The following is a 24,843-nucleotide window of genomic DNA, read 5'->3' on the forward strand; positions in this document are numbered from 1 at the left end:
ACCTCATAATCCCATTTTCCCATTACTCCACATGTTTGGCTTTTAGGTTCAAGAGTGTATATTTTTCATTTTGTTCAACCATGACAAATTTTCATTACAGTTGTCAGAAAGGATTAAAGTGGTGGACGTAATTGAATCAAGAACGTACCAGGATGGTGAGCGGATAATAGCACAGGTGAAAAAGTTACATGCACAATGTTCTTGAAATCACATATCTCAGATTAGTTATTTCACATTTCTATACTGATTGGGAGATTGATACAAATTTGTTCAATTGTTGATACCGATTTGTTTGGGCATTCATTCCAATTCGTTAGTAAATTAATACTGATTGCTTACTTGTATTTTGTTATTTTTTTTTAAGATTTAGAATTTTGATTTTTCATTCTCCAGGGAGACAAAGCTGATTGCCTTTTCATTGTGGAATGCGGGGATGTAAGGATTGCAATGCGAAGGAAGGTCAGTCATAGTTTTTGTTGATGAATGCACTTAATTTATTAAATAAGTTTTGGATTTGGATAAAATACAAACTATTGGCTGATGTAAGAGCGCCTCTCAGAGGCTCTACTGCTTATAACAGAAGCTGTGTTGAAAAATATAAAAAAAAATACAAAATAGTAACTGTCAAATATTTAACTGATCATTGATTGTGCATCCAGCCAAATTTATTTTTTATAGTTTTGACTTTTTTGCCTTATGTTTATCAGAGGTTTTAATTTCATAAAATTGTACCTGTGTGTTCCTTTACAAACAAGTAACACGGAATGATTGTACAATCAATTGAGGTCTTCTCGATGTGAGTTTTCTCTTTACAGTTGTAGGAAGAACCGACGGCGATTCCAGCTTTGTATTGTTACAGCTTCTCACCCGCCGGCGTGCGAACGACGGCGTTTAACCAATAGCGGCCGCTTTGCCCACCAAACGGACAATCGAGTCACGGCTTTCCCGATCAATGCCGAAAACCAGCCTCGGGTGTGTTTTTAAGCACACCACAGCCTAGTCATTATTCTACCTGCGCTACAGGGTCACTCGCCGAATATTCAATATACCTAATTAATCGCGCGGGCAGACTACCGAGAGACTGTACCTCAACGGGGCCGCTTGGAAATGAGCCGCTTAAGCAGCTCGCTTCGTTTTGGGATAACCGAGCGGGGTATTTATCGTGCAGCCCCATTGGACCCGATCACTTTATCGGCTATTGAAGAACCATCTATATTCCGAACGCAGAACGGCAGTTCAATTGGGGAAACAACGCAACAAACGGGTTAACATTTAAATAAATAAATAACCAATGTCACCCCCAGGGTGACCAGTATCTTGCCAAAATGTGAACATGAGTGACTTATTTATTCAATTAAAGTTACTCAAAAAATAAGGGTTTCGTCGACCTTGATGCTTGACCTTTTTGTGACCTTGACCTTTGACCTTGACCTTTATATTTTCGTACGGTTAATGGTATATCTCCAGGACCGTTGTACATGAAATATCAAGAGATTTTGATGAGAACTGAGGAAATAAAATTTTCATGAAAAATCCGTTTTTTCGTCATGACGTCATCAAATGATGTCATAGCGTCAAATTTTTGACAGATCTGGAAAGCACTTATCAAGCACTTTCATATGAGGTATTACTCGATATGGTATCTAAGATTTCAAAATTTGACCTTGGGGTCAAAAACTTTCGACCTCCAGCGCTAACCATGAAGGTCAAGGCCGATCGCCACCAAAAATTAATCAGCTGAGCGCCAGACCATGAACTATATTCCCATGAAGTTTGAAGACGATCCAATCAAAATTACTCAAAAAATAAGGGTTTCGTCGACCCCCAATCATTTGCGACAAAGTGACCTTGACCTTTGACCTTGACCTTGAAAATTGTATGCGCTGAAAGGGACCTCTATAGGACTCTGATATGCGAAGTTACAAAAATTTCCAATGATAACTGTGCTCAGCAGAGTGATCGATACGTGATTACAGACAAACAAAAAAACAAACAAAAAAAAAACATACAAGCTGACTAACATATCTTGCAAAAACTTCGTTTTGGCAAGATAACAAGCACATTTATTGAATAAGCGGCACATATACAGTCATGCAGTCATATAATCAAGCAAGGCAAGACACGCATGCAGTTTGCAATCAACAAAGGCAAAAACAAAAGCACGCATGCAATTATGTAACATGAAAGGGACAAACCACGAGCAATGCAAAAGAGCTACTACCGTTCTATTAATTACGTACACTTGTACTTACGGACATGGCGCCACAACGTTCATGCAAATAAACAAATGAAAAACCTAATCAAAGACAAGGGGGTAGACTGGACCTCTTGGGGTCTTTATAGGCACGGAGCCGTGTAGACCGCAAAGGCTCCGCGAGGCCGGGCTGGTTACCTTCACCCTCGTGGTGACTTGCTAGGGCGACCCTCGACGTCCCCTCTCCAGCGACCCATGGTAAAGGCCCGGTCACACCTTGACGTTTTAGCCAGCAATGGCAACGTATCAAAATGTATGTAAAACGCTGGCTTTCGTTGAACTTTTGATGTTTTTTTTTTAAGATTCGGACGTATTCATAACGGGTTGGTCGTATGCATAACATATTAGAAACGGTCACAGAACGTTTCGTTGTCTTATAGATAACTTATACCAACGAATGCTTAGCCTGTTGTCGGCGTTCACAACCTATGTCCAACGATAGTCTAACTTATGCATAGCGTGCTGCACGTATCGCCGACGATCACGTGGCGTAGCCTATTGAAAGGCTGCCGCACAACGATTCAAATCATAACCGCTGGAGAAATGGAAGTGTCAACATCGCAGTCACACCTTGGCGATCTTGCCAGCGTATGCCGACCTCTGAAAAATGCATCTAAAACGCTGGCGCACGTCGAATACGGTATGGGTAAGTTTGGTATGCGTGAATATAACGCTAAAATACGCTATCATACGTCATATTAAGTGGAGTACGTCTTGTAATTATGAATGTGTTAAACATTTTACAACGTACTTGCCGTATGAAACACGTTCCGCATGCGATGGGAATAAGTTGTACGTACGATATGCCAACGTTGTCACACGTCGACAAAAGTTACTTGTAAGTTACTCATAAGTCGAAATACTCAAGGTAATGGTTAGCGTCAGTGTTCCAGACTCCATGGTTTGTGTTTTTTTTTTCTTCGGTATGACGGTGATGTTGACACTTCGATTTCTAGTGCGGTTATGATTTAAATCGTTGAGCGGCAGCCTTTTAATTATATTATATTATAACTGCACTACAAATGGAAGTATCAATATCACTGTCATACCGAAGAAGAAAAAAAAAAAAAAAAAAAAAAAACATGGAGTCTGGAACACTGACGCTAACCATTACATTGACGCGTTTCGACTTATGAGTACCTTACAAGTAATTTTTGTCGACGTGTGCCAACGTTCGCATATCTTGTGTACAACACGTTACTCATAGGTTAGAAATAAGTTTTGGGTACGCTAAACATTACCTCGACGTGTTTCGGCTTACAAGTAACGCGTGTCAACGACCGCGTAACGTACCTACAACTTATGGCCAGCGTTATGCGGAACGTGTGAGTCATACGCTGGTATAAGTCTTAAAATTTCAAGCATGGAAAATTTGAGGACAACCAAAAAGTACAACGTTTAAAGCCAGCGTACTACGACGTATGGCAGTGTTTTTCAGCGTGCTCTAAATGTTATCAAAACTTACCCATAACGTAGTCGACGTGTACCAGCGTTTTTCACAAATTTTCCAAAAATCGGCATAAGCTGGCTAAAACGTCAAGGTGTGACTGGGCCTTAAGGCACGGTACGGCAGGCCACGCGCCTTGGCTCTGCTGCGCTCCACTCTCTCCAGTCCCCTACCGCGGCTCCACACACTGCCCACAACTCTGACATGACACTCTTTCCTCTCCTCCACACACCTCTCCTCCAGCAGAGCAAGACCTTGCGTTCAGCGTGCCCTTTTATCTCCACGGCACCTCGCCCCTCCCTTCTGCCCCCCCCTCTTCCAGCACGCGCAAGAAACTTCCAGAAGAAGGGTGTTATCCTCGCCGAATTGGGGCCTTTCTTTTGTATTGTTGCGGATTTCGTGCCCGCCGGCGTGCTGACGGCCACGTAACTCGAATCGCGGCACGTCGCCCACCGGACGGACAATCCAGTCGTGACCCTCTCGGACTAACGCCGGGAACCAGTCATGGGTGGACCTTTCGGTCTCACCGCGATCGAGCCAATCAGCCCCCGCGTGGGATAGGGTTGCTCGCCAAATTCGACCTACCTAAGTACCCACGCGGAGGGTAGACCGGGCGATCGCACCTCGCCGCAGGTCGACTTCGGACACGGGCCACTTACGCGACCCGTTCCGTACTATCAGAATAACCGAGCGGTGTTATCGTCGACCTCGACGGTTCGATTAATTATCGGGCGTATTCAGCCCACTACCAACCCTTTACGTGAAGCAAGATGAGGATTCAATGGGAGAAATGACGAAGCGAAGCGGGAAACAGTTCAACACAAAGCACATTTATTCGCGGCACACGGGAAGCACACATTCAATTCCACCAAAAGCACACAAAAAAAGAAAAACACAATTCCATTTACACAAAAAGCAAATGTAAAAGCGAAGACAATGCAGAGCTAATACCGACTACCGAGCACATGGCAACACTTATACAATTCTACTTCACAGACGGCGCCGACAACACATACCCAAAACCAAGGAAAGAATACCCTCAAGGATGAGGCGGGCCTGAGGCCGAGACCGGGTCGCGCCTACCCGTCTGGTGATGAGACGCGGAGCGGCGATGGCGCCCCAACTCCGCGGACCTCGCGGACAGTGTCTGGCAGGGGGTGGGAAAGGGGCCCCCTTGGTCGCACTATCTCAGCGCGGGGGGAAACAGGAGGGGGTTGCTGATGCTCGGGGTATAGAGGATCTTTATTATGTGCGACGAGCGTCTCCACCTCGGCCAGGTCGCGCTGTCGGCCTCCCTCGGGTGCAGCTTCCTGCACGACGCGAGCACCCCCTCGTCTGGTGTCGCCGCCTTTCCACAGCTCGTCCCCTCCGTTCCGACTCCAACGCACACGACGAGCAGCTCCACCGCCCGCGAAGTCTTGACCCTCTGCTTCCGACTCTCCTACTCTCCGCCTCTGGACTCTCCGACTCTCCACCCTCCGACTCTTCTTTGGACTCTCCTCTTTTGACTGACGAACACGGTCCTTTTATCCCCCCGTAGCTTCGCCTTTGACCCCCTCCCTTTGACCTTTCACCTCGCTCCCCATTGGCCCGAGAAAAAGTGGGCGTGAAGGCTTTTTGATCCACAAATTTGCATATATCGATCGTCCTGGAGGCGGGGCCAAATCGCCCCTCGCTCACCGACTGGACGGCAAAAAGTGGGCGTGTGTCGTTTTTGATCCGTTTTTGAAGCACAAAATCCGTGATTTTGTACCCGCTGTTCGACGCGCGCCCTGCACGAGTCCAACACCGGTACCCACAGCGGGGAAAGAACGGTGGCGATGCTACGGTTGCGAGGTGTGACGTGAAGGTCGTGGCGGTTGTGGTGAAGCGGCGTTGTGGTTGGTGGTTGATGTTGTGGTTGTGGTGGTAATCATGGCGGTTGGTCCAAAATAAAGATAGTAAAAGAAAAACGGCTATCCTGAAGAGTCGCAGCACGCATAAATGACATGTATTCCCACTAGACAACGGGTTCGGGCCTAACTACACATGTACTTACCGAGATACCTCACCTAAGGGACCTGAATGGTGGTTTGCGAATTTGGTAACCACAACACTACCCCCTCCCCTTTTTACAGACTCGTCCCGAGTCGTCATATTTTCGTGTGCCATCATGTGTAGTTTTCCCCTAGTCCATTTTACCTACGGATCCCTGAGTGCGACATTCATGGTATTCGTGTCCCCAAAATAAATAACCTGAGGGCTGCGTAACTATCTAAACAAACTCACTCACACGGACGACTTAAATAAAATTGCCGGCGCTAAGACAAACATGCCGGGGGCGCACTCATATTTACAGTACATCTTAACCTTAACTTACAAATTTTACACTAAACCATGGCCCAGGATCACTGAACTCTGCAAAAGAAAAGCAGTTAACAGGGAGCCAGGCTGCCCGCATGCAGTCTCTGGCTCAAACAATGCAGGTGACAGGGAACGTGGCTGGCTGCTCACACGCAGTCCAAGGCCTTCCCTTTTGAACTGAACGCAGTGAACCACAACGGTGCATGGGCTGCACAAACGCAGTCTCCGTGCCAGCTCAAGCGGCACACGCAATGAGCACAACGAATGGATGCATGAATGGATGGACGCAAACACGGTGCACGGGCCGCCACTGCAGGCCCGTGTTGTAGCTGCCAACAGGGCAGTTCTCGCAGCTTGCAAACGGTTGCCTTGATCCTGGCGCACATGGAAATGAACAGGGGGGGGCAAAGCAAAATTGAACGGGGCTGGTGAACATGGGCAGTGGGCATGGCATGGCAAAGGTGAGCAGGCAAACTCAGCCCGCAGAATAAGGCCGCTGCAGGCAAACACAGCCGGCAGATGAACTGGCCGGCACAGGCCTTGAAGTACCACAGCTGCAGATGATCCGGCCGGCACAGGCCTTGCAGCAACACAACAGCTGCCGATCAAGTGGGCCGGCACAGGCCTTGAAGTAACACAGCCAGCAGATGAAGCTGGCCAGCCTTTGCCGTTCAGTGGAGGTTGGTGGAGGGAGTGCGGTGGTGCTGGCCACTTGGAAGGCGGGCTCGGACCTACCTACCTGTCTCCCTCCCAACCTATCGCCTTTGCCTGTCACTGTACATACCCACTCCCTTAATTTGTGAAAAACCAATTTAGCCCCCACTTATTTTTTTGTTGTTTTTATTTTTACTTCCCCACTATAAATCGTCCCCTAACCCCCTTTATCGTCCTTGTTCGGCTAACCTATCCTGTCACCTAGCCTACTCCCAACCCCTACGTTCCCTTCCCGGCGGGGAACAAGGGAGAGCTAACGTCCTGTGTCGAGGCCCAACGAAGCCTCAGAATGGCCTCCCCAGAGTTCGGCGATCTTAACACCAAGTGGGTCCAGCGGCCCACAACGACAGCGAGGGGATGGATGGTGCGGAGGGGTACATCTCCTAATCTACCCTAACCATTTAACTGCTAAACTACCCCGGGGCTTTCAACAAGCGCCTCTCGCTTAAACTATTGGTTCTAACAACCCAGATTCCCGTCGCCTGTGTTGGTGTCCTCACAATTTCGGGCCTTGCCCCCCCAGTTTTCTCTCCGTGCCCTCACACGGTCTCATGGCTGGGACACGTGGCTCCCTTTTGGCAGGCACGACCCTCTGCCGAATCTCCCGCTATGGCACCCCCGGGCACTACACTGCTTCCGAGCCTACCAGCTCCCTAACACCGGGGAGTGCCCCCCATGGCACCTCCCCTGAAACGCACACGTGGCAGGCCGGCCTCCCGGGCCCCTTTCCGAGGGTCACCCGTGCCCACAACACTGCCCACGCGGCTAATGGCGCCCCGGGCCCCCGCACCAAGCAGGCGCACCCGTGCTCACTACGCTATCCCGGCCCCCCATGGGCCCATGGCCTACCGCGGCCGACTAGCCTGGTGCCCGGGGTACCCACTCAGCGATACTCACCTTTCGCAGCCACGCTCCCAAGCCCGTCAACAGGGCTCCTGCACCCCTCCAAATGGGTTTCGAGCCTACATCCCCACCAACAACAAAACGACTTCCATATTTGTTAATTTAACTAACCCAGCTAACTCACTTTACTCTGACCCCGGGGTCCCTTGGGCGGGAGTCACTCCTCCCCCCAATCACTCATCGCACCATGCATTCCCCATTCGCTCCACACACACACAGACCCGCTGACCTCACTCACTCACCAAGCACATGTACTCACCTCACAACTCACCAACTCTTCAACACACACACCGCTGAACTCTGCCATCCTCCTAACTACATCCCCTAACTAACTCGTGCTCCCACGTCGTCCCTTAAACTAAAGCACGTTCCTTTTAACCTACGTAGCTAAACTACGTCCCCTCTACACACTCACAAGTCTGTCACGGTCTCTAAATCAATCATTTTATTTCCCAACCTAAATCTGGCTACAATCCCTCTAACTAATCCATTCCACGGACTCCATGAGGACTTACCCCTGCCCCATGGAGTCGGTCTAACTAAGCTAACCCTTCCCCCTAACTAGTTTCCATCCTGTGCCCAGGGTAAGGGGGTCTTCCACCCCTTGCCCAGGAATCCTGTGCACCCGAAAGTGAGGCTTGCTTTTTTATTTTTTTTTTTCATGCGCATCACCAGCGCGGCAACTCGCGCACTTTGCACCTGCCCGTGACGTCATGCAGCTGCACGTGTTCTTCGTCCCTCCTTGGACGGTACCATCCGGCAGGAATTCCCCTTCTGCCGGATTCCAACCCCCCGTGCAGCCATGGCGTCACCGTGCGCATAAAAAAAAAACACAAGCCCCACGTCTCGAGGGGTTCCCCACGCGAACACATGTGCTTTGCCCGTTGGAGCTTAACACACACGATCGCGTGGAGAACCCGTCCGGTCCAAATCCGTTTACCTGCCTAAACTTTGTCCGTCCGCGGGATCGGCAAATCCACCGCGTGCGTTTCCGGACCGGGACTTCACTCTCGCAAGCGAGCACGTGGCGGTCTCGTGCGTTGCACAGCACGAACCGCGTGCTCACTGCTGGGTGAACCCGGCACGGTCCCCAAAATAGCTACAGCCGCTACTCGGCTTTCTCTCCTCTGTCGCCGTCTCAGTCTCCATTCCACACACGCATACCTGCGTGTTACGACGCACACAGTCCACTCCATCACATTCACACCGGGAGATGCGGCTGCGTGCTCCCGCATGCCAACCGACATCTCCCTCACATACCGCTCTGTCACACACACGGTCTCCCTGGCACACAGCGACCTTGCACACGGCCGTTCACTCACGCGTGCGGGGGCACTCACCCGCGGTGCCTCACTCGCACTCCGTGCCTCATCCACACACGCGGGGGCACTCACCCGCGGTACCTCACTCATACACACGGCGACACTCACACACGCGGTCTCTTCCACACACGGTGCCTCACCCACACACGCGGGGGCACTAACCCGCGGTGCCTCACTCACACTCCGTGCCTCATCCACACACGGCGTGCTGGGAAGCACGTACTCCGGCACCATCGCCACCACACCACTCACACGTGGTGCCTCACTCATACTGGCCGTTTCACTCACACACACGGCCTCACTCACACACGGTGCCCCATCCACACCCGGCGTGCTGGGAAGCACGCACTCTGGCACCATCGCCACCACACCACTTACATACGGGGTCGCTTCCACACACGGTGCCGCACTCACACCTTGCACCACACACACAGGGACAACCACACTGGGGATTTGTGTCCCCACAAGGGTCTCCGGGGCCTCTACACCCCCCAAGCTCTCCGTGCACCTGTCCACAGCACTCCTCCTCTCAACCTCGCAAAGCACGACCGAACTCACCTGGTCGTGACTCGCCTCAAGGGGGCATACTCCCTCCCCCTCGTTCCTGGAGGAGGCCATCCAGGTGCTCGCACTGGGTCTCTACCCAGTCCGCCAGCTCACCCCCATTGTCCTCCACTACCTCTGTGTGTGTGTGTGCGTCACTTACCCCGTCTTCCTCGTGTAGTCTTTCCTCTATTTTTTCTATCTCCCGTGTCTCTGCCAACTCTTCACCCTTTACCTCCCTTGTCTCAACTATTATTTCCTTTGTCACGGCCTTCATGCCCGCCTGCAGGCATCGGCCCATGTTCTGCGTCTCACCCCGGAACTTTTTCATTTCCTCCTTCATGTTTGCTTCCATTCCGTTTATTTGCTTGTTCATTTCGTTTTTCATTTCATTTGTATTTGTATCCATCTTTTCGTTCATGCCTTTCATTTCGTTTGTATTTGTATCCATCTTTTCGTTTATTTGTTGTGTATTCGCATCCATCGTCGTTTTCACTTCATTCATTTGCTTGTTCATTGCCGCCAGCATGGCGAATAGCTGGGCCATGTCGGGTGCGCTTGGGTGAGCCGATTCGGCAAGAATCGGGAGGTTTTGGTGGAGAGGGGGAGGGGAGGTGTCATACACTGCGGCCGCTGCCGCACCCATTTCAGGCTCTGGGTTCAGTTGGGCGAGTCCGTGTTCCTGCACAATCAACATTTCCTGCTCGGGGATTCCATCCTGGACCATGGACCCTACACATTCTACATCCATTTCTAATACCCCCGGCTCCCGCTCGCCTTGAGACGCCATCTTGCTTCTCGTGAAGGGTTAATTTGCTCGCTCGTAATTTGGAGGGAATCGGGGGTCGCTTCTCTCACCCCTGGACCGATTCCCGTGAATTTAGCCGGAGACAGGAGAGCCCGTTTTCCTGTTCTCCGATACCAGTGCCGCGAGGAGGGCGATGAATTTGTATCGCACGACCTGACACCAGTGTTGCGGATTTCGCGCCCGCCGGCGTGCTGACGGCCACGTAACTCGAATCGCGGCACGTCGCCCACCGGACGGACAATCCAGTCGTGACCCTCTCGGACTAACGCCGGGAACCAGTCACGGGTGGACCTTTCGGTCTCACCGCGATAGAGCCAATCAGCCCCCGCGTGGGATAGGGTTGCTCGCCAAATTCGACCTACCTAAGTACCCACGCGGAGGGTAGACCGGGCGATCGCACCTCGCCGCAGGTCGACTTCGGACACGGGCCACTTACGCGACCCGTTCCGTACTATCAGAATAACCGAGCGGTGTTATCGTCGACCTCGACGGTTCGATTAATTATCGGGCGTATTCAGCCCACTACCAACCCTTTAAGTGAAGCAAGATGAGGATTCAATGGGAGAAATGACGAAGCGAAGCGGGAAACAGTTCAACACAAAGCACATTTATTCGCGGCACACGGGAAGCACACATTCAATTCCACCAAAAGCACACAAAAAAAGAAAAACACAATTCCATTTACACAAAAAGCAAATGTAAAAGCGAAGACAATGCAGAGCTAATACCGACTACCGAGCACACGGCAACACTTATACAATTCTACTTCACAGACGGCGCCGACAACACATACCCAAAACCAAGGAAAGAATACCCTCAAGGATGAGGCGGGCCTGAGGCCGAGACCGGGTCGCGCCTACCCGTCTGGTGATGAGACGCGGAGCGGCGATGGCGCCCCAACTCCGCGGACCTCGCGGACAGTGTCTGGCAGGGGGTGGGAAAGGGGCCCCCTTGGTCGCACTATCTCAGCACGGGGGGAAACAGGAGGGGGTTGCTGATGCTCGGGGTATAGAGGATCTTTATTATGTGCGACGAGCGTCTCCACCTCGGCCAGGTCGCGCTGTCGGCCTCCCTCGGGTGCAGCTTCCTGCACGACGCGAGCACCCCCTCGTCTGGTGTCGCCGCCTTTCCACAGCTCGTCCCCTCCGTTCCGACTCCAACGCACACGACGAGCAGCTCCACCGCCCGCGAAGTCTTGACCCTCTGCTTCCGACTCTCCTACTCTCCGCCTCTGGACTCTCCGACTCTCCACCCTCCGACTCTTCTTTGGACTCTCCTCTTTTGACTGACGAACACGGTCCTTTTATCCCCCCGTAGCTTCGCCTTTGACCCCCTCCCTTTGACCTTTCACCTCGCTCCCCATTGGCCCGAGAAAAAGTGGGCGTGAAGGCTTTTTGATCCACAAATTTGCATATATCGATCGTCCTGGAGGCGGGGCCAAATCGCCCCTCGCTCACCGATTGGACGGCAAAAAGTGGGCGTGTGTCGTTTTTGATCCGTTTTTGAAGCACAAAATCCGTGATTTTGTCCCCGCTGTTCGACGCGCGCCCTGCACGAGTCCAACACCGGTACCCACAGCGGGGCAAGAACGGTGGCGATGCTACGGTTGCGAGGTGTGACGTGAAGGTCGTGGCGGTTGTGGTGAAGCGGCGTTGTGGTTGGTGGTTGGTGGTTGATGTGGTTGTGGTGGTAATCATGGCGGTTGGTCCAAAATAAAGATAGTAAAAGAAAAACGGCTATCCTGAAGAGTCGCAGCACGCATAAATGACATGTATTCCCACTAGACAACGGGTTCGGGCCTAACTACACATGTACTTACCGAGATACCTCACCTAAGGGACCTGAATGGTGGTTTGCGAATTTGGTAACCACAACAGTATTTTCCATAGCTTTCATCCTTTCCGCACATGTTGAGAATCCACTCACAGGGTCCGTCGTTGGGGGGAGGGGGGGGGCGTCGTCCGTTCTCCCCCGATGAATGCCAGGCTTCTCGCAACCGTGTGCCGAGGTGGAAATGCGGTTGTGGTTGTGGTGAAGGTGGTTACGATGAAGGCGGTTGTGGAGAAGGTGTTGGTGGTGGAGGTGGTTGTTGTGAAGCGGTTGATGAGAGCGATGTTGGCGGTGGAGGTGGTTGTTGTGAAGCGGTTGATGAGAGCGATGTTGGTGGTGGAGGTGATTGTTGTGAAGCGGTTGATGAGAGCGATGTTGGTGGTGGAGGTGTTTGTTGTGAAGCGGTTGGTCCAAAATAACGATAGCAAAAGAAAAACGGCTAACTCAGATTCACAGCCCGCTTACACGAATAAATTCCCTTAGACATCGGTGGGGAAATCTATCTGAACACAAACATTATCGTCATAACTGATCTAAGGACCTATCTGGTGCTCTGCGAATTTCCACAGCCGTAACAGTTTCGATAAACCTCTTACACATATACTACAAGGGCTGGAATGCTAGATGATGTGATGTGTCCACATGCAGCAAGCATTATACCCCATCTTCTTGTATTGGTACCCTTGCTCTTTTAATACTTGCATCATTTTAAAATGCATCCTTCGTACAACTGCCATCTGCCGTAAATTATATAACTCTTAACAGATTACGTTCATATTTACATTGAGCACATATGCGAATCAGGAAGTACATGAGCACATGAGAATAATTATTTGTTTGGTACCAGTAATTTACTGGAATGATTTCCTGTGCACTGTCCTACGAAATACTGACTGGGCAAGAAATGTTGCCGATTTATTATTATCCTGACTCAATATGTGATGATCTAAGCCATGTCTGAAAAAAGACATTTCTCTTTCAATGACGTTTCTATTTGATAAAAAAAAAACAATGATTGTGTCAAATGGAAAGTACGTAGTAGAAGAATAAGAAGAAGCATCCATAAAATACCGAAACCGTAGCAATTCAAAAATCAATTAATAATATCAGTGAGTGAGTGAGTTAGTCATAACATTTATGAGTTTTCATTGAGAAATTGCAAAGAACTGAGCCAAAAGATGCACACCAAGTAGTCATTGCACCGAGATCAAGGATGAGCCACAATCAAGTCCCTCTTATAAATATAGAAATACTCTGTTGTTGTTGGTCAGTTCTGCTTGAACAGGCCTGTGGCACAGAGATGGATCGATCTCCTGGGAGCAACCCAGAGATCCTTCACATCTAAGATGTTGTGCCTTTCATGGAGCCATATCTGTGCAGTCTTCAATAATGTGTGTTTATTGTGTGTTGTGGGGCGGGGGGGGGGGGCTTAATGCTTGACAGAGGTTGCAGGTGTCAGAAGTGGTGTCATCAAGTCTCTGTTTGTATTGCAAAAGTTGTGGTTGGTGTCCACAGTGGGAAAGGCGTGAGGGTTGACAAGGGTGGGATTGAGCCAGAGGTGTGGGTGGGTGAGAATGATTGATTGATTTTGAAAGTGAGGGTCAGGGTTCAGGGGTTAAAAGGGACTGGGCGAGGAGTGAAAATAATGGGGAAACAATCACGAAGTGAAAGAACATTCGTGAAATAAATGAAAGCATCTTTTACAAGTGACACAAATAAAATAAAAACAAATAATTAAAAAAGAAAAAACTGAGATTTAAAAAAAATGAAAGAAAAGAGGAAAAGGAGGATAGGGGAGAGGAGAGGAGAGGATAGGAGAGGAAAAGTGAACGATATTATTCTCTGCTTCCGCAAATACTTGCTCCATGTACGAATCAACAGCACAGAGCTCTCCACGCTTGTTGTTTGACGCTTAAAACGACGCTACTTAAACACCATGTACAATCGCAAGTTCAAATAGCAAAGCTTCATTGATAGGATCAGAATGCTGCCCCCCCCCCCCTTTCATGGGATGAACGAGTACTTTTCATTCACTCAGCTCGTCTCTTACAACTTTTCAATCCTTTCCCTCTCTCTGGTTTTCACCTTTTAGCCTATCTTATTTATTTTTATCTCCTCCTCCTCTTGCTCATGCTTAGAAGTAGGGAAAAAATAAAACAAGCGTACACCCACGTATCAACGCATACACAGTACGAACGGACACTTCTCAAGTTATTATATGATTGTTCTGCTGGTCCAAGCGGTCTTTTGAGGCACTGCGTTCAATTCTACTTCACTTTCAAAGTTCCCCAACATCGTCCAAATGAGTCGAAACAACGGCAAACCCACATGAAAAGCAGATGGCTGAAACGTGCTTTCTTACCTTTTGAAGGATTTATTTTTTAGAAAGCAAAGCACAGGGAAGAGGGTCGACAAGACACTATAAATAAATGGAACAAACCAAGCGAGTCAAAAAGACACAAAAAGGAGAATGGGATGTGCAAACTTGTATACAATGGAGAAATAAAAGCTCAAGTACTACCCACTAGGCGCCAACAGTTCACACTTTCACAAACAACATTATTGCAGGCGGGGCTTCCCTTTTCTCTACTATGTGCAGGGTGAACGCAAGACTTGATGGTGTCTGCTTAGAGACCAGGAGGGAGGCGAGAGGCAGTAATGATTCAGGGGCAGTGATGGGTAGGCCAGGCCTTCTATGAGGCTATGTGGTCACCTTTTTCCTCCTTTCACACGAGGATTTTCTTGCAAGCAAGGTCTCCATCCTCCTTTGGTGCTGTCCTCCTTTGCACATGCGCCTCTTTGGTGCTGTCCTCCATCCTCCTCCTTTGCACATGCGCCTCTCTTGGTGCTGTCCAAGTGGACTCTCGTGCACGAGCCTCTCTTGCAAACCGTTCTCTCTACTGGACTCACCGGTCAGAACTGAGTTATCTTCTTCCTATTGGGCGAAGTCTTTCTCTCCAGTCCTGCCCACGGGGGGTGGCCCCAATAATATTATAAAGTACATAATTCTTCTGGGCTTTACAGTCCACTGTGCCACCATGGCTGGCACACACTGGCCAGAGAGATCGTAATCGGCCTTTGACACGTGTGCCTCTGCGATGGGAAGTCCTTGCCTAGCCCCTCGTACAAGAGCTTTTTACGCAGACTTAATTAATCTCTACCTTGTTTATAAATTACATATGCTGCCTCCTCAGCATCACATATGACAAACAACTTACTCTTAACAGATCCTTGTTACATGACAATCTAACCTACTTGAATAACACGGATCAGACTATGCTTACCACAGTCCAGCTATGGATCCCCCTCCCCCCTTTTCCACATGACAATACTTTTTCACTTTTTTATGCACCGTACTTTATTTGTGCAGCAGTTTATGAAATTTTTTGCCTGAATTGATCATCATTTTCTTTAATATATTTAAGATTTTCAGAGCAGTGCACATAAAAATTCTGTTTGTGCTAAACTCTTGTAAATTCACCTTTATGGTCTGGCATGCAATCGCTTCCTCAAATTCTCCTGCTGTCCAATTATAATGCTGTGCATTTGAAGCAAAAGTCAAAAATACTGTTGTTAAAATTGTTGGGTAATCTCATTGATTTTGGTTGCTGTGAGTTGACAGCTATAGCTATAACTTTTCTTTTGTCATATTTAATTTTTTTATTGTGTCAGTTTGAAATGAATGAATCTGTTCATAGCTCCATTTATGATGTTCATGTCACAGGTAAGCCATTCAAAAGATGACTTTAAATCTTTCTCACTAACACAGTATATCTTATTGAAAATAAAATAAAATAAAGAAGAGATCTAAAAATGTTACTTTCAAAAGTTCATTGATCATCCTTTTGTTGGCAGTCGATGGTCGAGATGGAGGGAGGTGAGGTGGAGATCACACGCTGTGGGCGTGGGCAATACTTTGGAGAGCTGGCATTGGTCACCAATAAACCTCGTGCTGCCTCAGCCTATGCTGTTGGTGAAGTGAAATGTGCAGGTAATTGTTTGCTTTTACCTTTGTAAAGATTTTTTTTGGTATGGGATTAATATTCATATTTTCAAGTTTGCCAGTAAATGGGGCAGCTATGTTCACTGATATTGCTGTTTTGTATATAAAGTCGAGGCTCGTGAAAGAGCTGGAACACAAAACAAAGCGGAACAGAAGGAACAAAATGTAAAGTAGGGAGATGCATGAAAATCAGGCTAGAGGGACACAGCAGAGATACTTGTAGGAAGAATGGGTGAGGGGAAGAATTGGGAGGGAGATGGGGTTGAGGAGGAAACAGTTTCCAAGACAAATCATCGTTTTATTCGAGATCAATCATTTTCAATCTAAAAATTAAGTGTATTCATTTTCAAAGTTACTTTCCTGTGCATGGTAAGAATGGTAAGAAACATTATGATTAGAACAATTATTCATATGTACAAACAATATAAATGTACATGTTAAACCACATAAGAATAGACAATTTATTTTTTGTATTCAGTCTAGGCTCATGGAAGAGCTAGTACAGAGATTGGATCAGGAAATAACAGGATGCACAAGGAACAGTAGAAACACATGCAAAAGGAACAGTAGAGGGAGGGGGAAACACCAACAGCAGAGTTGAAGGTCAAAATAGAGGGAGACTTGGACAAAAAATGGGTGAAGGGAAGAATTGGGGGCAGGAGAAGATGCATGGGGTGGACAAGATGGATACAGAAAGAAACTCTCAGGAGGGAAAACTGCAAAATTCAGAGGAGGAGGGAATTAGGTGGGGTTAATGAGGGAAGAAAAGATCATGGTTTTGGATGGAGGATGACCTGAGATGGCAGAGAACAGATGTCTTGAAGAGCTGGAGGGAAGGATGAGATTGAAGAGGATGTGGAAGTTGATTCCACGGGCAGGAAAAAAAAGAGGAACAAACAAGTAGAGATACATTCAAAAGACACCGCCCCGTGACAAATACATAAATAACAAATCCTCCAGTGCATGACATTGCCAGGGTGCCTTGGGCACCCGGCGATGCCGCCGTGCAGCACATGGACACGGAATTGGGAGGGAGCAGTGCACAATAATTGATTGATTAATTGCATAATTAAGATTTAAAAAAAAAAAAGTAATCGTAAAATAATTAATTTCTTAATTGATTGGCTGATAGCGTACCAAAACCACCACTGTTTCATCCGAATCTGTAACTTTTTGAAGATTAAGTAATTCATTGAAAAATGAATATTTAATTGATTAATCAATAAATCAAAAATACCCTTTAAACCCAAACCACTTGTTCACTGCCGTGTCCAAATATCAGCTTCCCAGCTCAAAAGGTGTCTGAGATATTGCCCAGCCGAGAAAGAAAATAAATAAGGAATTAATAAACCGATAATAATTAAGTAATTCATCAATTAATTGATTGATCAAAAAATAAAAATTGTTGCCAAAGCACATCTTCACTTTTGTCCCCAAATTTCAGCTTCCGAGTTCAAAGGATGTCTGAGATATCGCCCGGACAACCGAGAAAACGAACAACCAAGAAAACAAAGAGTAAAAACTGAGTACTCCCTTCCATGGGTGCCTGGCAATGACGTTATGTATCACCTGGATATGGAAATGTGAAGGAGCGATGTACAATGAGTGAAGGTGAGCAGTGATCCTGAAATTAGGCAGTTTCACCAGAAGGGGGTTGATGGTGGACCATGTGAGCCCTGCAGAAACCTGGGGGAACAAAGCATGGAAATTGCAAGGGTGCAAGAACAGAAGGTGGCGGAAGACAAAGACACCACCAATCTGTCTGATGGCGAAGTGATAGAATCAGAAACTCGGCGTCATTGTGAGAGATTCCAATAATCTTGAATGCCTTTGTTTCCACGGCATCAAGCTGAGCAATATGTGAGGCAGGGGAGCCAGCCCTGAAGGGAGAAAAGAACTCCATAAAGCTGTGGATGAAGGCTTTGTAGTTGCTTGGATAGACCATTTGAATGATTAAATTTAGAGAATCATAAAGGAATGATGAACATTATGCAAATATGACATTGAACATTTTGTTGTGCTGTTGGCAACATTTAAGGCTTGCAATAAGTTGGACTTTTTTTTTTAATTTAGAGGTAAATTCGTGAAAAAAAATTATTACTGTTTACATCAGGGCTATTTCAACATATATATGTATGTATGTGTGGATATGTATATATACATACATATATATCAGATTAAAGTTGTATGATCATTATTCGAACTGTCCATGTACATCCCATCGGTTAATTGTCTTCACTCACTTGTCCTGCAGGATTGCAGAAATCTTTAGCTTTGCATCCACAAGCAGAGATACATACACCTTTGTTTCATTTTTGACACATTTACAATATGCTGTCAATCGGCATTGGATCATTATCTGAGACCTCTTCATCAACACTGGCTTCATCATCTGGAAGCACTTTGACCTGCAACACATTGAAGTGTTTATGCTGGAGTTCCTCAAGGCAGCGTTCTTGGCCCTGTTCTTTTTCTGGTTTTCATCAATGATCTTTCTGACTCTCTGGAAAATCCTCTTTGTCTCTTTGCTGATGACTCCACCCTCTGCCGTACCATCTGTCATCCCTCAGACCGGCAAGCAGCAGCTTCTCTGCTCACTGCTGATCTGGGTAAAATCACAAACTAGTCCAACATGTGGAACATGTCTTTCAATCTGGACAAATCTCACACACTGACTTTGTCTCTCCGAAAGGAACGTTTGGAACCCCCCTCCCCATCACTTTCTCAACAATCCTCTGGAAGAAGTCCTTTCTTTCAAGCTTCTGGGCCTCACTATCTGACATGATCTTTCCTGGGAAAGCCACATTTCCAACCTCGCCTCCAAAGCCAGTCGCCGATTGGGAATCCTCCATCGTGCAAAGTCCTTCCTCAGCCCACCTTAGCTCCTGACCACATACAAAGCTTTTATCCGCAGCCTGATGGAGTCCTGCTCTCCCCTCTGGGTTGGTGCTCCTGCCTCCCGCCTTTCTTGGCTTCACGCTGTGGAAACCAAGACATTTCGGATCATTGGCATCTCCCGCGATGAGGCTGAGTCTTTGGGCCTCTCACTCTCTCACCGCAGGTAGGTCGGTGGTCTTTCTGTCTTCTACCGTCTCCTCTCCGGTCTCGGCCCACCCTGCTCTGTCTGCGATTTGTCCCTGCCATATTTCCGCAGGGCGCTCAAAGTCCACCAACAACCCCGTTCTGATAAAACTACAAAAATCACGAATCGCTGCTCACCTTCACTCTTTCATTCCTCTTTTTCCCCGCCTTTGGAATGAACTCCCTCACTCTGTTCCATCCCATTCTTCCCTCCAGGCCTTCAAAACAGCTGTTCACCACCACCTCTTATTGTCCCCCATCCAAATCCTCGATCTTTTCTACCCCCGTTAATCCATGGTTAATCTACCCGCCAAAGAAGCTGCTGTGAATCAAACATCCACCCCAAACCCACTTCCTTCAAATTCCCTGCTTTCCTTCCTGAAAGTCCCTGTAATGTCCATCTTGTATACTACATGTTCCCCACCCCATCCCTCTCCCTTCCACAGATCTCCTAATGTCTCTGCTCCCCAATGTTTTGTCCTTCCCACTCCTGCCCCTCTTGTCTCATGGCCCCCTTACTGTGTTGTGTGTTCGCTCTCATTCGAGCCTCGACAAGGTAGACAAAAAAAAAGTGTTCAAATTGTGAAAGCAATTTATTCACTGGTTTTTTCATCTTTAGGGAGCTTAGATTGGAGATAATTTCTCTTTGTCGAAATATGCTCTTCCGTCATTGTCTTCTTCAAGTCTTACAACTGGGACACATCACCTGATATTGCAACTCTTTCACACCATGTTGCATAGAATTTGTCATGAGATGGATCATTTTTGGTGATTCGAATGAGTCCTTTTGAGGGCTTGCACATTCTGCTCATCCACTCAGTAGCTTGGATTGTGGGCACCTGGTTTAATTGTCAATAACTTATTTTCACAGCAACGTTCCCCTTCATGAACTCTGCATCAACCTCTGCAGTTGTTTGCAAGTTCTTCATTTATACTAGGTATGCATGGCCCATTTTGCATAGTTTGTGTAGTCATAGATGATAAGCCAAGGCAGCATATAACCAAAAGCATCCAGCCGAAGCTTCCAGTTGCCATCTAGATTTGCTCAGATGAAACTGAGCATGGTTTCAACCATCTTATCGGTAAGTACTTCACAGTTTGAAATTTGGATCATGGATCATCCACCCTTTGCTTTGAGAAATCCTCCAATTTCTTAGTGATGTTTTTATCCTGCAATTCATTCATCAACGCTTGTATTGCTTCACATGGTTTCTGGTCATCTTTGAAGGCAGTTATAACTTGATTTATCTTCTCACATTTGATATGGTGATTATTGCTTTCACACCACTCCAAAAACTTCTTCCATCGTATCCTATGAAGCGCTTCATAAGGTCTAGTCATGAGCCCTTACAGCTCTGTATGCCTTTCCTTGCATCATAGCACTGGTGCTGTTTTCAGAAAAGAGCCCTGATTCAATCCAGATATCATCAAGGCTAGAATTTTCTATATGTTGACCAATGGCTTTGATGAAATTGAACAGTAAGTGAAGATCCACCGTCATCAGACTAATATATTTGCACAAGGTAGCACTATTCCAAATGAGTTCTTTCGCACAGCTGAACAGAGGTTGATCGCAGAAGATGATGGTGTGCTTCTGGCCATGGTGTTGGCATGTAACTCAAAATCGTTTTACCACTGTTACTTTATCAAGGGGAAAAAATGACTGTCATTTATGTCAGCACGTGCTTGGTGGATCACAAGTATGTCTACCATGGTCATAGGAGGGTTGACTGTGCTTGCAGCTTCATTGAATGATGTCTATGACAGTACTTTCTCATTGTCAACATATTGCCTCTGAGGAAGGACCCACGACAGATTTTTCATCTCTGATTTCCTTATCCTCATCGGTTTTATCAAGGAAGGTTTGAGAATCGATGACCGTATGTTGATCAAACACTTCAGCTGGACGTGGTCCAATTGGCTTTGCTTACTCAAGTTCATGGAGCTTTGTAAGTTGCTTTGGCTTTCATGTTTTATTGCACCCAACATGGAGAGGTTGGGGTATCCTATCTGGTGTGGGTTCTCACTGCCACACTACTGTGTGTGTACAGTGAAATTTGTTGTGTCCACCAATTGTTTCCTCAAGCACATCGATGTTATAAGAACAAAGAATGATACACTCTTCAGCATATGGGGAAATTCCGTAGAGAATGAAGACATAGCTATTTCTTCTGTATTTCTCCAAGATTTGTTCAATGATTGAAGTGTCCATTCTGTGTACTACATCCTTTCCAACTGTGTCCTGCAGAATTAAATTATCAACCAGACGTGCTGAACATGTTGCTTGGTGGAGTGCTAGTCCAAGTCCCACATGTTTGGGTGCCAGCTTTCTCTTTTTGGAAACAGCAAAGATCATGTCTTGTGCAATACTGCACACAGTTGTTTTTATATCTTCATCTTCTTCACATTCCACTGAATGTAGGACAGATATACCTCCAAACACAACTTGTGAAGAAAGAGGTACAATGTATTCAGAATTATTTTCACATGCTCTTGAAGATCCTTCTTGCCCAGTTGCTCAATTTAGTTGGATGGCCAGCTCCAGGAAGAGTCTACAGCATTTCCATATTCTTTCTATGTCCTAATGATGGAGATCACTGTGCTCTTGGGAACTTTCAAACACTCCAAAAATTGTTGTATACCCTTCCCCAGAACTATGCCTTCTCAGAATTATATCTCGGAGTTTGACGGAGAGTTTGTTGACCTTCATGTTGGAGTTTGTGCTCTGACATGCACTGTCAACTCAAGGACCTTGTATAGAAAGGTGTGTTTCTTTCTAAATCATGTCCAATCAATTGAATTGACCACAGGTGGACTCCAATCAAGTTGTAGAGACATCTGAAGGATGGTTAAAGGAAATTTGATACACCTGAGCTCAGTTTGGAGTGTCATAGCAAAGGAGTTGAATTCTTATTGATGCCGGACATTTCAACTTTTCATTTTTCATTGATTTAAGCCTGATGTTGGCTTAGTGGTTAGAAGGCGGCTTGGGATCCAAGGGTCCTGAGTTCAAGCCCCGTTGGCTGCTGAATTAACACCAGGGGGTTGACTCAGCCTGTCATCCTTCCGAGGTCGGCGAAATGAGTGCCAGTGTACTGGTCCCGGTGTATGCCCCGGTTAGAATAGGTGTACCATATCCCTGTGTGTCGTAGGAGGCGACCAGGGTTGGCGACAGGAAGGGCATCCGGCCATAAAACATTGCCTCAAGAAAAAGCCAAACCCCTGCACAGCAGGGAAAAATGGCTGTAAAAACGGTCATTTTTATTTTTTTTATTTTTCATTGATTTGTAAAAATTTCTATTTAAAAAAAAATCCACTTTGACATTATGGGGTATTTTGTATAGATCAGTGACAAAAAATAATCTCAATTTAATCTATTTTAAATTCAGGCTGTAACACAACAAAATGTGAAAAAGTCAAGGGGTGTGAATATTTCTGAAGGCACTGTATACAGTATTGTTGAAAAACAAAGTGTCTCATCTTTTTTCTTTCATTGCAGTGATGGACGTAAAGGCATTTGAAAGGCTGCTGGGACCTTGCATGGACATCATGAAGAGGAATATTGCTCATTACGAAGAACAGCTGGTCAATTTGTTTGGTACGAGTGTGGATCTCAGTGAGCCCAGCCCTTGAGCCAAGTACAGAATGCTGGGATTGCTGGAGGGTTTTCTGTCCATTGATGAAGTCAAAAAAAAATTATGATTGAATTGAGTATATTTGTTTCTTCACCTGTCTGTCTTAAACCTTTGTGTTTAATGAAGTCTCATTTGGCTGTTCTCGAGCAACTTTAAGTCGATGTAGGTAAACATTACTTTGTTCTTGTTTTGGGGGTTTGTCAGTTATGGTGGAATTGTTATAATTTAAAAAGTTATAATTTAAAAGGTGGATAAAACTGAGTGTTTGCCGAAAATGTGTTAAATTTGACAAGGCACATTTTGTCATATTTTTCATAAATTATTTAACATTATTGCTTAAAATTGCATAAATCGATCATTTCTGCACTCAGAGTACAATTAATTTTGGCTTTTGTTTTTTTTTTATTCAAAAAAGCTCATTTCATTCTTGAATGAATTGTTATGATATTTCACAAGAATCCTGAGTGTTTGGGTGACATTTGGATATATCCTGGTCAACTTTGATGGGGTTGAGGTTGTTGTTTATTACATCAGTGCAGTACTTCGAAAATAGTTGGCCAAACACGGTCATCTACATATATGGATCCAAAAATGGCAGAGTTTTTCACCCCTTCCTTTCTTTCCCAATATATTACCCTTCCATCCCCTCTATTCTGTTTCTGACGTCCTTTCCTTTTTCTTGCCATTTTTATTTCAACACCCACCCACTCCCAAGTTCCCTTTTCTACCCCCATATACTTAAGATCTAGAAGGTCTATAAAGGAGGCTGATACTTTAAGATGCGCAATTTTCCATCGTCATTATCTAAACAGCTCAAAGCTTCTGTCACTGCTTGCACATTTTCCCTCGCCAGTTCACATTTGTGTAATTATTATTATTATTATTTTTATTTTTTTTGCTGGCTTTGAATTGTTCCTTAGTATTCTCAAATGAACCGTGTGAACAGAACTAATTGAACCTGAAAATTCCCGTACTTTACGGACGCGTTTATGGAATGGTTTTTTTTTTTGTGCGTGACAGTTTTAGTAGGTTGTTTTGAATGATTTTCACTTTTAGATCTCGTTTTCTATGGTGTAAACAAGGTGCAGCATGTATAAATTTACCCACATGCTGAGTGTTAACAAATAATTTTGCACTCTCTGATATCTTCCAAAATGTGTGCATACGATGATAAACCTGCCTTATTTATTTTGTTATTAATGCGCACTCAAATATATAGTTTCAGAATTCAGTTCAGTATTTCAGCCAAAATTAATCCCGTATGGCATAAAGTATTGGCAGTCCACTCGCATGCAAAGAAAAAGAAAAATTTGGGGGGGGGTAGAGGGGGTGGGCAGGGGTTTATGCCTGTCCAAATGTCGAATTTGCTATGGGGTTGCACAACTGTGCATTTATTCAGAGCAACATGTCATTATTTTACAAACACTTATTGCCAACGTTTGCATTTTAAATGTTACACTGGAGCACACTTGTTATTCATAAAGCCATAGTTTCAGTTCAACTGCAACTTATTCAGTATAATGAGATTGGAGTTGCTGTGTTAGGTTAATTGTCAATATTGGTAGCGAAGATGATAATAAAACCCACGTTGCTTATGAGTTTGTCTTACGGTATTGATTAAAAAAAAAAAAAATTGGAATTGTGTCTGTGCATCATACTTTTCAGCCATTATTTTGAAAACCATCTGCAGAAGTTATTGGCATTGCTGAGTGATGCAGACCTCCTTGCACGTGTCATATCCATTGAGAATATACTCGTATTCATTGTTATTGGTTCACGAAAAATATTTTCACAAAAAAAATAAGTGACCACTATATTCGTTATTTGTGTGTGTGTGTGTGTGTGTGTGTGTGTGTGTGTGTGTGTGTGTGTGTGTGTGTGTGTGTGTGTGTGTGTGTGTGTGTGTGTGTGTGTGTGTGTGTGTGTGTGTGTGTGTGTGTGTGTGTCTGTCCTGAGCATC

At 46.1% G+C, this 24,843-nt stretch overlaps 1 protein-coding gene across 1 annotated transcript in view; it reads left to right on the forward strand.

Moving 5' to 3' along the window:
- The window catches only part of LOC147020188 (cAMP-dependent protein kinase type II-alpha regulatory subunit-like), a 138,710-nt gene extending 114,188 nt beyond the window's left edge, over window positions 1-24,522 (forward strand). Inside the window, exons 8-11 of the mRNA XM_085895317.1 lie at window positions 101-175; window positions 394-459; window positions 16,020-16,155; window positions 22,748-24,522. Coding sequence (XP_085751443.1) covers window positions 101-175; window positions 394-459; window positions 16,020-16,155; window positions 22,748-22,881 — 411 coding nt within the window. The 3' untranslated portion in view covers window positions 22,882-24,522. The remainder of the gene's footprint in view (window positions 1-100; window positions 176-393; window positions 460-16,019; window positions 16,156-22,747) is intronic.
- Window positions 24,523-24,843: the final 321 nt, after the last annotated feature.

The sequence above is a fragment of the Eptatretus burgeri genome, chromosome 9 (assembly GCF_056783735.1).
Source record: "Eptatretus burgeri isolate ZD-2024b chromosome 9, Ebu_testis_v1, whole genome shotgun sequence".
In the NCBI taxonomy this organism is placed as follows: Eukaryota; Metazoa; Chordata; class Myxini; order Myxiniformes; family Myxinidae; genus Eptatretus; species Eptatretus burgeri.